The 18,303-nt window shown below is 36.7% G+C and overlaps 1 protein-coding gene across 1 annotated transcript; it reads left to right on the top strand.

The window, feature by feature from the left end:
- Positions 1-727: 727 nt before the first annotated feature.
- Positions 728-3,299, top strand: LOC131069400 (uncharacterized). Its single transcript, XM_058004798.2, has 2 exons — positions 728-2,259; positions 2,354-3,299. The coding sequence occupies exons 1-2, from the start codon at positions 901-903 to the stop codon at positions 2,729-2,731; spliced, it is 1,737 nt and encodes a 578-aa protein (XP_057860781.2). The 5' UTR covers positions 728-900; the 3' UTR covers positions 2,732-3,299.
- The last annotated feature ends 15,004 nt before the right edge of the window (positions 3,300-18,303 follow it).

The raw sequence follows: 18,303 nt of genomic DNA on the forward strand, positions 1-18,303 counted from the left end.
ATTTCGACATTTGTTTTTGGTTGTCTTTGTATGCAACTTAACTGCTTATAACTAAGGTTATGGCTTCAGGGTAGTAGCGATGCATGTTGTGGGATCAGTTATGCACAAAAGGGTCAAAAAGTACACTTTTCAAAGTGTCGTTTGATACCTACTTGAAGATGTTCCAATAAGCATCCACTTAGAACTACTAGTACTTGTGGACAAATGTCTAGTAGTTGTACACAAATGTTGCAGTAGTGGTGCACAAATGGGCCAATTATAGATCAAAAAAGGTCAAAAAGCTAAAAAATGATCAACTATTGGTACATGTGAAAGTTATTAACGAACTTTTCATTATCATTTTTATGATTCCTTTAAAATTAATAATTGAAAGTTGGGTGCACAAAGAATGATTAATTATTAGAACGCGATCCACTATTGATGGTCTTCCCCTAATACACAAATTAAAAATTATCATTTTAAAATAAAAAATAATCAAGTTTTAAAACATCCATGTGCAACCATCAAACTAAATACGTCTAATCTACTTCCCATATTAAAAAATTAATCATGAATTTATTGTAGTCAAAGCTGAAAATAGACTTATACAAGATTATAAATAAATAATTTTTTGTTTAGTTTTCGTTACTTAATCTTTTGTATCAAGAAAAGTAGGCTTCACCCCCTTTCAATGCCTTAAAATTTAAGATCAAACACGATAATCCGGACATTCTCCTCGTCTCCTCCAAATATTTTCAGTAAAATAGTCGCCATGATTGCCAGTACCAATACTTTCTAAAATTCGTGGCAGCATGGCCGTTGTGACTGGCGAGATAAAACCGAACAATTTTTACGTAAGCATCCGGGAAAAGCTCAAATATCATGTGCAGCTCTTTAATTTCCGGCGTTTTCTGCTGAGCAATGTGCCCATTAATGGGGCTTACTGTCATAGCAACAGTGAAGGCAGAAGAAAGCATGGAATCGGCTGACTACTCTGCATTGAGGCCGAAAAGAAATGGCCATGCGGCCAAGAAATCCAAATGCTTTGCACTTAATGCCGTTGTTTGCATATTAGTAGCCATAATCATTATTGGGCGGTTTCTGGAATTCAAAGGGAAATCAAATGCCTTTTCAATGAAAATCCGAAACAATGGAAGCTATGCAGAGCTACAGAAATCTGAAATCAAGACCTTAGAATTTCTGCAACTGAATTCGTCTCTAAAGTCGGAGAACGAGCGTTTAGCGAGCGAGTTGAGTAGCCTTCGCACAAGGCTGGATGGCGCTGCTGAATGTTTCCCCAATGGTAGTGATAAATTGGAGGTAGGAGCCTTGCATTTAGCTTGTCTGCAAGAAGTACTTGTGCTTGGAAAGAAAAAAATAGTTCTGACTCACAGCAAAGATGAAGATGTGGCCTTGACTACCTGCAGTGAAGAGAAACAGAAACAGAGTGATCAGATTGGAGATCTAAAGCGAGAAATGGATGTTCTGGGGGACCGTCTGCGACAGTCCGTTGAGTTTTTGCCGTTACAGGACGTAAAAATGGGATCCATAGATGAAGAGGATCGGACCTGGTTCATGAGCACAGTGCGGGAAAGATCAGAAAATGGAAACCCTGAGCTGTCTTATTTCCCTTCGGAGGGTTCTAACGGGAAAATCCTGTGCCTTAAGGGCGGGAACAGGGGCAACGGCACTCTCAATTCATATGCATTCGCATGGCCAAATTACCTGCCGCCTAATTCCAGTCTTGTTGCAGGGCTCTCCTTGATATCCGACAGCTTCTATGATTATGGAAATCCATGGCACAGTATGAGCTCGTTGATTGTCGCTGCGTCATGGCGAATGGAGAACCAGTGTGAGGCGCCTCAAAGATTTGTTCTTTATCACAACGGAGAGCTTGTAACATCAATGGGGTCCTATATTTCCAGTGTGTTGCTTGCTGCTTTGGATCGTCATGTGCATATACAGGAAATAGGGGACTCGCCTCTCTGTTTTGAAAAAGCTGTGGTGTACCGCAGAGGCCTAGGGCACATGTCGTTGCCAAAAAGAATCGCGCTGTTCGACATGATCCGTTGCAAAGCACGGAAATTCTGCAACATAGCTGAAAGCCAGCCGATCATCGATGGGATTCGAACCATAAACGTCACTCTTGTTTCCCGAACCGGGCCGAGGTCATTTAAGAATGAATCCGTGGTGGCGTCGGCGGTTGCAGGGGAATGCAGCAAGGTCCCCGGCTGCAAATTTCGCCTTCTTCGCTCAGTCAATCTAAGCTTTTGTGAACAGGTATTGCCAAAACTGTTAATCTAAGATAGGATTTCAGATTTCTTTTCATAACCTAGTGATTAAAGAGGTTGCGTTGTGTTGAATGTGAATTCAGGTGGAAGCCATGAGCAAGACTGACATATTGGTTACTGCTCACGGAGCGCAGATAACAAACATGGTGTTCATGGAGAAGGGGAGTAGCGTGATGGAGATGTTCCCCAAGGGCTGGTTGGAAGGAGCGGGCGCGGGACAGTACGTTTTTCAGTGGCTTGCAAACTGGGCAGGGATGAATCATGAGGGCAGTTACAGGGATTCCCAAGGTCCCGATTGCCCCAATCCCCAGGAACGGCTCCCCTGCTTTTTGTTTCACAAAGATAGACAGGTGGGACACAACCAAACTTTTTTGGCGCAATGGACTTCTGAGGTGCTTACCAAGTTTCAGAACAGAACCTCTTTTGAGACTTCCCAACCAAGCACCTGCCCCTGTACTTGAGATATTTGGAAAGGTAGTTAAAAATTGTTTGTAACAAGTTGAGATCAAGAGTTAAAAGACTTGTAGAATAACCCTTCAATTCAATTCAAGCAGCTTGTTAGAGTAACAACTATAGTTTGAGGGCTTGTAACAAGTTGAGATCAAATCTCCACATACACAGGTTTGGTCAAGAGAGCTCTTTATATTTCCAGCCCTTAGTTTCATGCAATTCTTTGAAGTATATATACATATATTTCGAAGCGAAGTGGAACCCCCCTCAAATTTATGAGGTGCACGCTTTTTCTATATAAACCACAATAAGCAACTCAAGTAGATTTAGGGCAGTTGTTCAAGGCTGAAGCTATTCTAGCTTCAAAACAAGACTTTTCGTACAGTGTGTTAGTGACAGGTTAGTCAATCGCAACCGTTAATTGCAAAATCGACAGTGTAAAACGCGCGACTAACACGCATGTTAGTCACTCTGTACTGTCTTTTTGGAGCCAGAATAGATGCGTTCGTTGCCCAACAGTTGTTCATTAGTTTTATGTTTCATTAAATAAGAAACAGTATGGTTTATTTTGGATGTTGACACGCTGCTTAATATTCCTTTCCAAAGGATCCCATACTATTTTATGAGTTTGGATTTGAATTTACATGATCACATTGAAAATCATCAATGATTTGGAGTGCATAGCAAAGTTAATATTCATAATAGTAGGAGAACAAATATATAGAATTTGTTTTTTCATATACAAGAAGGAATTAATGACATGTCATGGTTGAAGAATTCTGTGAAAATCTTGGTTTCACCAATGTGATAAACATTATGTCAAGTAAAAGGTTCGGGCTTGAAAGGTTGGAAAAAATCGTAGATCTATAGCTACAAATTTTATGCACAAACATAGAAGTAAAAAAGATTTTGAAGGGTTTCCAATCACCCACAAAATAGACATATTGGGTCAAATATATCAAAATGTATTAAATATGTTTTATAATAGGAAGATTCTTGTAATGGAAACACTAGGCCTAACATGAAAATTTGGGCTCCTATAATGAACCTAGAAGAAAAAAAGATAACACACATAAATACACAGAAGTGAGAGAAACATAATGCTTTTATTATCTTAATAACACCAGTTCGAAAGTAAACATCCAAATAGAACATACACTCTAATTACAAATATCTAATATTCCTTCCATTTGAAAAGTCATTATAATATATAAAGTTTTACCAATGACAATTACTACCATCTCATGCATGAAGGATAAATATTTTATTCTAACAATTAATTTGATGACCTATATAGAATATGCATCCTCCTTTATTAATACTAAATAAGGGTGAATTAAAAGCATAGGCATCTAACTAATATGGTCTAACATATAGAATAATGGGATTCATTAAAACTGCTTCCTCCTTAAAAAAATGTTTGTCCTCAAAGATTAAGATGAGGAAACCTTGAGAGAATTTTTGAGGTTTCTCATGTGGCATTTTTAAGTTGTAGAGCTTTCCACTAGACTAAAAACACCTCAATAGAATGATTGTGAAAGCACATGTCCAAAATAGCCTTAATGACTAAAAATATGGATCCCTCCTCATTCAATGTAAGTAGCTCTGTTAGAATACAAGATGTTCCAATCACTTTCTTGAGACAAGACACATGAAAAACTTAGTGGATCTAAGAAGAAACAAAGAGTGCCAAATTGTATGCCATTTCACTAATGTGTTAGATCACCTAATAAGGGGACCCAACTTACGGTTGCTCTTTTCCTATAATGAAGGCTACTTGTAGTGGATGGATATGTAAAAAAAACCAATAAACAATGCTAAATATAAACTTTGTCATATGCTTACCTACCTGCTATTGCATGTGATTTTGTGCTAGTGTAGTATTAAATATTGAGAATTGTCGATTCATATATTTGACTTATGTGATTTTATTCATCATGACATATTAATGTGGATAGCTTAAATTCTAATTAGAATAGTTTAATTTATGAATGTTGTTCATGTTTTAACCTAGCCAATTTTAAACTTCATATATGATACCAAGTCTAAACCACTCACCCCAGATGCTTGAAGCAAAAAAAGTGATGGGTTTTACTCTAGAACTACTATTCATCTTCTAACTTGATTTTCATGAAAAGTCTTTCCTAGTTAAAAGTTACCAAATTTTCAAATTCTTGTGGTTGACTATGTTAATAAAGTTGAAGTAAAATTTTTAAAATTGTAAAATCTATGTTTATAAACGTAAAGAGTCTGTACCAGACAAGTTATATTTGGAAAAAATTCACAGTGACCATGAAGGGCACGATGTTTCAAATGGTGAGAAGTCATAATCTGTAGATTCAGTCTCTAAGTTTGCTAATGGATAATGAAAAGATGTTCATGTAACCAATGACCGTAAGCTTCTACAATTGGTGAAATAACAAGCACTATTTGTGAAGTTAAACTATGCCACCAAAAGATCAACATAAAATGACAAATGACACTTCAAAAATCTCTGCTACTAACTTAAAAAGCAGTCAGTTATGGAAACTGAATAGTTCCCCTTTGCTATTTCTTATAGAAGTTTCTTAAAGAAGGGGCATTCAATTTGAGGGGACTGGGAGAATTTCTCAAGGAAGGGACCGGGTTTTTTTCATTGTTACAAAAGAAAGAGTTTGTAACTCTTTCATTTTTGAGAGAAATAAAGAATGATATTTTAATATGTCAATTGGAGTATGCTTCTTTATGCTTTTAATTATTGGGATGTTTAGTTTGTAACTTTTTTTTTCCAAATCTTTGTTATATGTTATATTGTAGTTATTTTTTTCTATTATTTGCATCTTGCATACATCGGAGAAGTGAATCTTTGTGTTCATTCTTTTCATTGTGCAATTATCTTTCTTGTTTCCATTTTAATTGGCTTGTCTTTTTTGCTTTTTGTCAAAAGAATATCCAAAATTTTAATCTGTTTGCCTTTTCTTCTTTTTATTGAAGCTTTGGTCCGCAACTATCTATCTTACAACACCTTGAGCTCTCTTGCTTCTTGATGATGGATCACGGAGTGTGATTCGAAACGTTGATGGTAAAAAATTTACACAATTAAATCCAGAAATTGTATACATTTATTGAATGGATTGTGGAAATCTAATAGCTCTAAAAGAATGTCCAATTGAATATCCAAAATTCATCATACGAGAGAGTTGTACCTCTAAAATTGAGAAGAAAATTGCCAACTCAACAATGATCTCTCCAACTGTTGGTCCATTTGTTGCTATTCATTAGGCAAGTTAGGTTCATTTCTCAAGGTAAACTATAGCATCAAATTTGCTAACCAACAATGAGTATATGATGATAATCTAGATTAGTGCATTCTTATGAATAATAATAATTATTTTGATATATTAGACAGGTAACTGAGAGTTAGATGAATTTATTCTCATACAACACATTCATTAAATATGGAATCTTACATTTTGCTCTAGTTTTGCATGTATGAATTAAATACAAATTATTTATATATATGTTTCTTATGCAATATTTAATCTCAAATTACAAAGCAATTTGATAGTTATTATGTAGGGAGCTTTATAATATACATGGAATAAAATTAGGAATATAATGTGAGGTTATATAAATAAATTTTCTATTACAAGTAGATGTGTTTGAGTTACTATGGCATATTAATTTGACTATATTTCAGATGCATTTGATGTTCACTCAAGTGCGCAAATTAATATAATTTGGTAACTAAAATATTAGAGGTTCTCTAAAAGTCAATTATGTCTTTCCTAGTTACATCTTGGCCTTAGCGCATGAGGGGACTAAGGATTTCCTCTATGAATTTATTGTTTTTGATTAGAGAAAAACCAGGTTTTGAAGGGATCTCAAAACCCTTTAACATGAGAGAAAGTTTCAACTTGACAAGGCATTGAGCTCTATGAAATTATTGTTATTGTGAAATATCAATTTTGATTACATTTCTTTTTGTAAATATAACGTTGTAAATTGTACCTTGTGCAATTAAACAATACATAAGCACCTTTGCTTTAAGATGACTGGAGAATCCCTTCACCTTTTTGGTCGTTTGCCTCGCTTGGCATGCCTTCTTAGTTTTGTTTTTGTCCCTTTTCCTAACATTATTGATTGTTTGATTCATGGACACCTACGTATTGTGGAGACGTCAAGACTCCTCGCTAGCGTCCCATGAATATGCAATCCAAAGGTGGTCGTTGGAGCGTTACACCTACACTTGGCAGAGCTCGTAATACCTCCTATAGTGCCCACCAACATTGGTTTTTCTTCTAGCTCGTTTATATTCCCTTCCAGATTCATTTTGGCTCTCTAATGTATCTCTCATAATTTCCTACATTCTAATCACACACTCCAACACTCAAAGAAATATTTGAAGCATTCTTAGCTCTCTTGGTTACTTCATGCCTGAGACCCTCACCATTTCACATCTATTTTCCTATCCAACAAGCTCTTCGTGTTGTGTGTGTAAGGGGAGACTTTCTTCTCTTCTTGTTTTGCACTCATTATTTTATCTCCATTAGCATATCTATAATTGTGTTTACTTTATATCTTGTTTTATCATCTATTGATCTATTTATTTATCTAGTTGTCCGCAGAGGTGGAAACACCAAAACAGGGGTCTGATTGTGGCAGACCTCTAAAATATAGACCCAACATTTTCCTTTCTTGGTTGTGTGTAGGTTATCAAAGAAGAGTCATTTTGCTGGAGGATTCAATCGTGGACTTGTTGTGAGCATTCCCTTTCTTTTATTTTTTTCTCTAATTCACACTCATTGTTATTTTAATCTTTGTTATTTATCTATCACCTACAAAACACATATTTATCACACTATATTTTTTGGTATTGTTAGTCCACCCATGAGTTTTCCTTTTAAAAGAATATATTCCAATTTGCGGGTTATCTTTTTGTGCCTTTTTTTTCCATCGGGTCATTTGTTCTCTTCGTACTTGAACCGTTGAACTCTTTTTCAAAAGGTTCAAAGGGTTCAAGGTTCAAAGTGCAGTTTAAAAAAGAAAAAAGTCTATTGTTTCGGTTTTTGTCACCAAATTTTCAAATGCTTTTGCTTGGTTTTCGGTCATTGAAGTTTTGAACCCATTTAACCTCGTGTTCAAGTGGTTCAAGAGTTCAAGGTTCAAAAATGCCTTTTTAGTGGGTCACAGCAATGTATTATTATATGACGAGCGCGAGTCTTTCTTTTATGTTAAGTTGATATGCGGTCTTGAACCTTGAACCAAATTTCAAGCGGTTCAAAAGGTTCAAGGTTCACTTTAATTATTCCTTTTTCTTTGTCGCTCGTTCCCGGTGTTGTTTATGTGCCGACTGTTACTGTTTTATTACTTAAATGAACTTGAACCATTGAACCTCGTGTTCAAGTGGTTCAAGGTTCATAAGTTCTTTTCAAACTAATCCAAAAAAAAGCTTTTAGGTGGAAATAAAAGCGGCGCGACAAGAAGGAATATTACCTTATTCGGCTTTTTGAAATTCTAAATGTGGAAAGTAATCATGAAAATATCAAATTTCTTGTATGGAAGTGATGGGTAATTAAGAAGGTGTCAGGTTTGTCATATCACCATTACTTCACACGCTTGAGTAAATCATGATGAAGCGTGTGCAACCCTATTGATATTTACTCATCTGGTTAAAGGAAGATGTATGAGTTTATTTCCATATTTAGGAAGGTCGCAGTTGCCTGACTTCAATTAATTGGAGGCATTGAAGGTAAATCTAGCTCCGTTCTTCGGAAGAATTTCCAATTTTCATGGTGTTATCGGGTAAGTTCAATTGTCTTCTCCTATGTTGTGTTTCTTTGTGCACTGAAGTTTTATCAGTATAGAAAAGGGGAAGATCTGAAAAATTGTTGGGGTAGCATATTGTATTGTTGTTAGAATTTCTTGGTTAAGGGAATAGATAGTTAAAATGAGGCTTGTGCTGCCAAAGCTTGACCAAACCTCATGTTTAGTGAGTATCTTGCCGGAAATGGAAGACACCTCTTTAGTTCATGCAGATTTGGGGAATTTCCTTGAAAGGACTAAGAATCCTCAGGTTGGGTTGCTAATGGAGAAGATAGTTAAGAGTGGTCTTGTGGAAGCTACTACATTTCCATTAGTCACGTTGTGTCCAAATTTAGTGTTGGCTTGTATGAACATATATGATTCTAAGAACAGATGTATCAAAACTAGTGATGGTGAAGTGTTAGTTCATATTAATAGGGAAATGGTGATGGCAACAATGGGTATTCCGCATAAAGAGGAGTATGAGGATTGGACCATTGGAAATTCATATGCCTATTTCTCAGAGAAGAAGAGCAAGTACATAAGTGTAATTGCAAGAAATTGGCTCTTGAGGGTTCAGAAAGGAGGATCACGACTACCCAAACCCTTAACCAGAGAACACCTCATCACCGAGGTGCGGGACATTGTTGTGCTTTTAAACAGAGTAAAAGGGAATTCACATTCCTTCTATTGGGAAGATTGGATGTCTTTTTCGTCCAAGTGGTTCTATCTGGTGAAATTTTTTTGGATTGGTCTCAGGTAATTTTAGAGAGGCTTCACGAAGGGTTAAGCAACTTTGTGGGTATGAGTGGGTTTTACATGTCTTCTTACCTGTTTTATATTTTAGCTTGCACAAAGGATTGGTCTGGATTACCCAATGAACCTTGGATTGATGGAATGGGGGTTTATGATTTTTACCCTTTGTAGCAACAACAAAGATATGTTGAACAAATTGACAAATGGAATGGAGTCTTTGCGGGAAGACTGGCCTTTGAACTCTAGGGTGATGACAACAAGAGAATGTCCACAGAGGCTATGAAGTTTGTGAGTATTTATGGAAGCTTCTTTATCCAGTTTCCACGGTTTACTTACATACGGTTAGGAGGTTTTGAAGGCCAACCATTCAAATTGCCCAGGTACGCTTTTGATAGCTTCGTCCTTACAGAGGTGAGCTGAGCAGGCAACTAGCCTATATAGATAAAAGACTAGGGGCAAAGGGAGAATCCGGGGTGGTTTTTCCCGTTGAGCTTGGGTATTACAGTTGCAAGTCGGTATCAAATGATTTGAATCTGGAACTGGAGTTCAAAAGGATGAATCTGCAACCATATGTAGCTAGGCGAAGATTTGACGACAAAGGTTATGCAAGGGAAAACCTTAACATAGACAATCATTTCTGCCATGAACCCCAGATAGAAGATTATTGGGAAAATTACAAGGATGAGCATGAAGTGAGAAAGAGGTTGTGGTCAAGATTCACTTTGTGACAGATAGCTGTCTTGAGGCTCCCAATTAATACATTAGGTGTATTGGAAGATACAGAGGAAGATGTCCTGGACCCTGAGTTTGGTACTGAGATTGAAGGGAAACCGATTCCAGAAATTGACTGGAACAAAAAAGAAGATGATAGCATTCAAACAAGGACCTTCAATGTTGTCAGGAGAACATAGAGATGGTTGAGGAAACTGAAATTCAAGGAGGGTCCTTCCATGTCCCCACACGAATCAAGAAGTGATTCACACATCCTGGTTCAATCACCTATTTTTGCCACTAATAAAATTACTGATATTGCAGGTGTCTCAAAGCTCGTTGTAGAGAAAATACCACCAAGAAGGTCAGGAAGGTTTCCATCCATTCTTATAGATGCCCGAGTAACCCGGTCAAGAAGCAAGAAGAAGTGTAGAGAGCCTGTTTTGCAACAGGTCGTGGTGGATTTAGACCCCAGTGAAGAGCCTGAACAAATAATGGAGCCACAAGATCAAAGTGAACTTGGGATGAAAGAAGTGGATACAAATGAAGGAGTGGGAACTCGACAGGATCCCATGAATGCCCTAGTAATCGTTACCTCCCCAGATACACAGGTCACCCCACCACCTAAAGGGTCTACCAATGCTCCAAGATGGCTGGAAGCTACCATTGGAAAGAAAAGGAGTGTGGTGTCGGTCACCATCCCATTGGAGGACATGGTTAGTAAGTGCCTAGGAAAAGCATTAAAGCCCAAAAAGTTCAAAACACAAGCAATGCTTGATGTGGATGACACAACAGGACACTGGATAGCTGAAGTGGCCAAGCCCATTCCTGGGAGAGATGTAGATAAGGCCACAGAGGAAGATTTTACTATGGAGAAAATAGATTTAGGTGTCGCATCAAGGGTTGTTGTTGTAAAACATTTGGAATCATCTACAAAGAGGATAATCTCTAGGACTTGGAAAGATGAAAAAGACAAGAGAGAAATGAAACAAATGGTCGCACAGATGGCAGAGTACATCAACGCTATTCATAATCCAAATCCTCAACCATTGTCACAGACACTAGTGTCATTTGACCCTAAGTCTCCAGCAAACCAGAAGATGCTTGATCAAGTTCAAAGGAACAGGGTAGTGACAGAGATGTTCAACAAATGGCTGGATCTAATAATTCAACAAGGATCGGAGTATATTACTAATCTGGTCAAGGTTTATAAGATACAAAGACTGTAAGTAAAGAATTTGAGCTGGAGACAGTCGCCTGGGAAAAGGAAAGGGTTAAGTGGGTAGCCGTTCTCGCACAAATGAATGATGTTCATAAGTATGGAGTAATGAAGTTCTTAGCTGAGAAACTAGTGGAGAACCTAGATGATAATGTGCTCTATGTGTCAAAGAAAAATGTGGAATGACGCAACTCAATCATCGAGCAGGGCCATGAAGAGTCCACTAAGCTACTCAGTGGACTGACTAATTTGATTGATACTATACAGAAGGACCTTAAATGTATTGATATCCAACTCATGAAGGAGGGAGCCAAAGTGATTGAGGAAGTTGCAGACATGATTAAAGTCTTTCAAGATAGAGTTCATTCCATTCAGACCACAAAATCTTTGACTACCGATGACTTTTCGAAAGTAGCAAGGATTGAATCAATGCTCATTTTCTGTTCGAATTACTTGGAGGTTCACAAAGCGAAGGTCACACAGGTGAATATGGACAAGGAAGCGTGGAAGCAGAGGATCATACACATTGGCCTGCCCTATTTCCAAGTTATCCTGAAATTTTTGACCACACACCTGGAATGGCGAGGATCCGCGACAAAACAAGACAAGCCCGTAACTTCCTCAGTTGCGGTAGATGCTTAGTTATGCTACAATGAAATTCTGGCCTTTCAATGACTATTAGTTTAGCTTTCTTTTGTGTCATCTGAACGGTTTCTTTCACTGAAGTGAAAGTAAATGTTATTTGATAATTATGTAAAAACTATGGCCTGGTGGCTATTTAAGCTGAAAAGCTTGCTTTTAATAGGGTTCTGAAATTGTGATTTTAGAAACAATAGAAGAGTTTTTGATACGAATTGTGGAAAATGAAGTAATGACTGATTATTAATGGAATGCTGAGTCATCTTTGAATTTGTGCATTCTGAGATTCATATTTCTTCTTAGGTTGTTATGTGGGCATAATTTAATCTGATAATCAATTATCTCTGCATTTCCTTTTGGTTCATATTTATTATAGATTGTTGGATGACTCACATGTTGTTGATCAGCTTGATCCCCCTTTCCCTATGAGGCATGAGAGAGTCTTGATTAAGCTGCTACTTTTTTGGGTTGCGTTTCCATTTTGTTTTGAATGTATGCAGTAAACATATGTTAATCAGAGTATGTGAACTCTTCTTTAAGCAATTTCTCAAGAAAATTTACGTGTTTATTTGTGTGGATGGATAAATGTTGAAGCCTTTTCAATACTTTCTAGTTAATAGAGTTATAAAAAAAATCAATTGTACAATTAATTCATTGTAAATCACATGAGGAGCTGCCCTCTAATGCAGAGGTTGAATTATCATTAATTCTTCCAACAGTTGGTATTTTTTGTTTCCTTCTCAAGGGTAAAATGGATTCACATTTTGCTTAAGAAGATAATCAAAATTTTAGGAAGGAGACAAATCTGTTAACCAACAGGTATGAAACTGTGTACTTTATTTGTATAGGATGACAATGTGTCACATTGCCATCCATGACTCATACATGCATACTTAGGCAAAGAGTTGGCGGAGGTCGTCAGAAGATCTCTATGACACATCCAATGTTATCTACTGATACTTGACGATCCTTGTCCTTTGTGCTTATGCTGAGTCGAGATGTTGATTGAGTAAGTCCCTAAGAGGTTATCTAGCACCTTTCATAGTGGTTTGCTTTTTCCCCCTCTACATTTTGGTGAGCCTGACATGAAAGCTTGTCTTTTATTTATGCAGTTGGTTTTAAAATACTTAAATATTTTATTTAACTTTTATTTCACAATCCTTCATCATTCATCAAACTTTATCTTTGCATCATCAGACCTTGAGCCAAGTAGTGGCTCGTATGTTAATGTGGTCACTATCACTCTAATCTTGCCCCCTAACCTAAGGACAAAAAATAATTATATACACCTCTAGATGCTCCTTACAATGAGGAGCCTACTTCATTATACATCCCGACTAAGATAAACAATCACACTGTTACAGGTGTGATGGTCGATCCCACATGCCAAGTAGATATTATTACAGAGGACGCTTTTTTTATAAATGATTTACATAGAGTGAGATATGAATTTTTTTGTGCCTTTGTTTGCACACATGATAGATTATTTGTTCCTCCTCTAGGTAACAACACTTTAATGGTCTTGGTGAGACCCAAGGCAACGTTGAGCACCTTAATTGTCATTCCCAACTCAGACTTGTTATAGGTTAAGCTAGGTATCCTTTGTTGATCACCATGGAAGCATTTCCCGTGGTCATTCATAAGTGCTTGAATTTACCTCATGAGGGCACAATGAGTGTCATCCAAGACATTGGATTTCAGCCATTGGTCGCTCGTGGGGGATTTTCTACAAATCATTTTTGGCCTGCTTTGATTGTGACTATGATTCCCTATGAAGACCTACTATATAAAGTCTATTATAAGTATAAAATGGGGGATTTGACTCCTAAGTTGATTTAGCCTACAATTTCTTTATCTCTTTCTACATTGATTTCTGCCCCTCCTTCCCTGTATGCTCCTATAATACTTCAAGTTATGTCTTTTGGCCCTTCTTTAGTGGGGACTAATGATAGACCCGTTCCTTAGGACACCTCCTTCTTCACCTATGACCACATAGCCCCCAATGGTGTCTTATATTCCTATATTTTCGCCTAGTGCAAGCAAAGGAAAGGCACCTGTGTCGTCAACGTCCGTGAACCACCCTCTCTTCAAGATTTCGATCCTAGTGGATATCCCTTATCCCACTTGGTATGGTGAGGGTAAGTGGTGACCTTGAGCTCTTCCATCACCTCTAGCTCCTACATCACAACCTCTAAGGGTACCCCCTATTGCCCTGACTACTCCTCAAGCAAAATGAGGAAGTGTTTCTGTGGTTGCACTTGTAGGGCCTATTTTAGCAACAAATTAAAGGGCCTCTCCCATGGATGATTATGTCACTAAGCCTTCTCAAGATTTTGTTCTTGATCACCACTTACGTCGTAACTAGCTTGCATGTGAGCGTAAGAATCATTAACGAGCAATGACTCGATAACATGAGGTTGCCTTGAATGTTGCGAGTGAGTCAATGTCTTCTCTTGGTTCTGTTGTTTCTATTGTTGCTTTTATTGCATCTACACTTGTTTTGTCTTTCGTTCTATTATTTGTCGCTTTGAGGATTATTGATGAGCCTCACCTCAAAATGGTATAGGTTTTCATTGCTCCCTCCTTGGAGCCACCCCTCATCACTTCCTTGTCTGATGTCCTTGTCTTTTCACAACCCATTGACATGTTGCATACATAAGTTATTTCTAGTGCAATATGTTGGCAATATTACATTATAAGGATATTTAGAAGGTTGTTGATGATTATGGACATAATTGATTAAAGATGTTTTATTATCTTGATATTATTATTTTGTCATTGATGTCAAGAAATTGATTTTCTAATTCAGTATGATGTTGCCATATCTTGAAAAATATGATATGAAGATTATAAAGGAGTCGGTAAAGACATAGGAAAGAATATGATGAATAAGGGGATAAGTTATTCAATGGGCAACTCTACCGAGCTAGACAATGATGAGATCTTGATGTTTTAGATTGTTTTAACATCATACATATGTTGTAAAATATAAAGGTTAATACTATACTATGTTATCAAGCAAAGAACCTAGTCGATAAACCCTAAGGAACCTAGTCGGTAAACCCTAAGGTTATCGTAGTCGGTTAATGAAGACAGAATGTCTACCAAGTGAAGCTTAGTATTCACCGAGTTGTAACCGAGCTATAATAGAATGCATTAAATGTTTACATGTGATATTTAATGAAAGAAGCTGATGAGCTGGAGCGGATCAATGATTGGCAAGTCATGGAAGAAGTTTGTTAAATGAATCTAAGGCAATGGAAAGTCGGTAAGAAGATCTACAGCTCAGATTGAACCGCATTACCCTAACACAAGTTCCAAGGTGAATGTGCAAGTTCCAAGGCGGGGTAAAACGTTTTCAGATCGAAAGATATAATGAACTTGGACAAGATTGAAGATCTGATGGCTATGATTAATCATGGGAAATGTGATCAAGGAGATTAAGTGGTTAGAAGATTGTTTATAAATAGGCAACTATTGATAAACAATGTATGCGGGCAAGTGCATGCACAGGGATGCTACATAGTGATTACCGAGCACAGAAGCTTGAAGACCTGTTAGAATAACAGAGTATTGATGCCCAACAGATAGACAAGATTAGTTCTATGTCTTGATTGTATTGAACAAATAGGAATCTGCTTTAGCATTTTAGATGTGAAGTTGCAGATAGATTGTATTACTGTTATTTTGTGAAAGGGACAGGAAATCTCTTAACCGAGTGGACTTAACAGTCTTATATGTAAATCCTCTAACAAGGTGACATTCTGATTGAGTGTTTGAAATCCTTTAACAAGGTCACTTCTAACAAAGTGAAGATCCTAATAGATCTGAGGGAAATCCCTTAACCGGGTCACATCTAGCAATGTGTTTGTAATCTTTAACAGGATTTGCTTTTAACCAAGCATACTCTAGAAGAGTATATTTCTTAGTGGGTCCGAAATCCCACAGTGGTTTTTCCCTATTTGGGTTTCCACATTAGATCTGGTGTTATGAGGTTTATATTGTTCATATTCTTTTGAGTTTGCATGTTTGACAATTTTTGGTTATATGACTGATATATATGTTACCAAGGTTGAATCTGATGTTTTTATGGATGATTAAGTTTGTATGATTCACCCCCCCCTCTCATCTTTTTGGCTATTGGATCTGTACTTATATTAAGTATCAGAACTATCACAATATTGTCTGCTTTGCCTACCTCACAATCTTCTCTTTATTAAATATTTTCCAGGGTACTTAAATTTACTATGATTAATTAGAGGCCTTCACCTTCGAAGAAACCTAAGGGAAAGTTTGAGCAGGGCCTCATTCTTGAGTTTTGTCATTGGAGGCTAGCTTTGATGACCTCTATTTTTGTTTCTCTATCTATTTCAGTGCTTGTTTATTTATCTATATTTTTTCCTGTTTTGGAGGAAGCTCCCCCTTTTCCAAAGTTTGTCTTTGTCCCTCTTGTAGAGGTCGGTGGTGCAACTCGTCATCACTTTGGGTCAGGTTACCTACCTCTTTCATTGAGGGGCATTTGTTTGACTCTCTAGAGGATATTCTAACATTGTCAATGATCACTACATGATCATTGACCCTCACTTCTTAGACATGACACTCCAAGGAAACATGACCCTCACCTCAAGTTGTTGTTGATGTTGTAGGTATCATGTGTCATTTATTGCAAGGTGATATTCCAAGGAAACATCTCGTTATGTTGACGTGACACAACATCTCTTCTCCTTAGAATGACATGCATTTTGTGAATACCATTCTAAGGGGGGGCTATCATATCTCTATATATCCGTGTTAGCATTTTGTTTATCTTTGTATCTATTTATATAATGATATGATATATGTATCTCGTATCTATCATCTTTGTGGGGGCCAAACCACTTGATCTTTATTATCTTAGAGCCTTTGTGGGAGCTAAACCACTTGATCTTTATTTTATTGCCTCAATCTAATCAATCTAAACTCTCCCTATAGCATGGCTAGATCTAGCATAACACAAGTTGCTACCCATACCAACAAAATATGTTTTATCTCAGTGATAACTGTCTTATTATCTTTGTGTTTGATCATATTATTTTTATATAATGTTTTTTGCTTTTCATCTAAAATGGTTCTTTACAGCTAGCATGTTTGTGATGAAACAACCCCCAATAACACACAGAAGTCCAGGTTTCTTTCTCAAGGGAGCTCCTCATTTTTAGAGGATTTTGCTTCCCCTTCGTATCTTCTTAAAACTTTCTCACTTTTTTCTACATTAACCTACATCGCATGTTAATGATATGCTTGCTAAAGTGGGGGTAAAATGTAATATTATAAATGTTGAACACACACTCGATGCTGGGAGGGAGGGGGGTGAATTAGCATAAACTAAATTAATGTAACACATAAATAATTAAACTACAACACACATCCAACACATTAACACTAATATTTTCTACATGGAAAACCCATACAGGGAAAAACCATGATGACTCACAAAATATATCCACTATGAATATTAGATTACAATGAAAAGATCTCACTACTCTGAACTTGCAAACTACAAGGCTAACTATTCTTGGGGAAAGATTCAAAAGAGGACTTTTAAAATTTGAAACTAACTAAAACAAGGCAAGATATAAAAATGATCTGAAAATAAGGATTTCCTGATAATGAAGTTGTCCTTGAACTTTGCATCAAACAACCAACATCAGCACACACAACTTAGACCTCGACATCAATACTTTGTCTCATATCTCTACTACAGTCTCAACACAACTTGCATATCATTCAAACACAACTCTTCTTCTTTGCTCTTCACTAAAATTCCTCTCACATTCTCTATTTTGTTCTTCCCACTCTCTTTCTCACACTCTCTCTACACACTCAACTCAATCATATACATCTCTTACATACATGATAGATCATCAAGTCTTGAACCAAGTTGTTCTGAACCAAATTATACCTTCTAAATAAAAAGAACACAAGACGATCCACTCTAGGAGAAAGAGGGGACCAAAAAACATCTTTTAAAGATCAATTCACCTATTTGAAATCACCAGAACATAACCAAGAACATATCCACATGCTACACATCTATATAATAAATTATCAGTCAAAATATATTCTCCAATGCAAATAACTAAATTTTGGATCTCCACATGCTTCAGTGAGACCCCTAACATATCAAACAACCTTCCACAAATCATATCCAAACCTAAGGATAGGTCTAACATAGAATATCACAACCAACTATGAACAATGCCACACCAACAAAAGAACACAAAGATATTTTAGGACCACAAAACTATCATACCATGATACAAAAAACTATGATACAAAGATAACAATAAGAAACTGTAGACATCTAAAATTGTCATGTATAGTTAAATAAATATTTTATTTATTTAATTATCTAAGCCTAATTCTTCTATTAATTAAATAAATCCTTATTTATTTAATTAATTCATTTATCCTCTTCTAGCCTTATTTCTCATT

The sequence above is a fragment of the Cryptomeria japonica genome, chromosome 10 (assembly GCF_030272615.1).
Source record: "Cryptomeria japonica chromosome 10, Sugi_1.0, whole genome shotgun sequence".
Taxonomy (NCBI): Eukaryota; Viridiplantae; Streptophyta; class Pinopsida; order Cupressales; family Cupressaceae; genus Cryptomeria; species Cryptomeria japonica.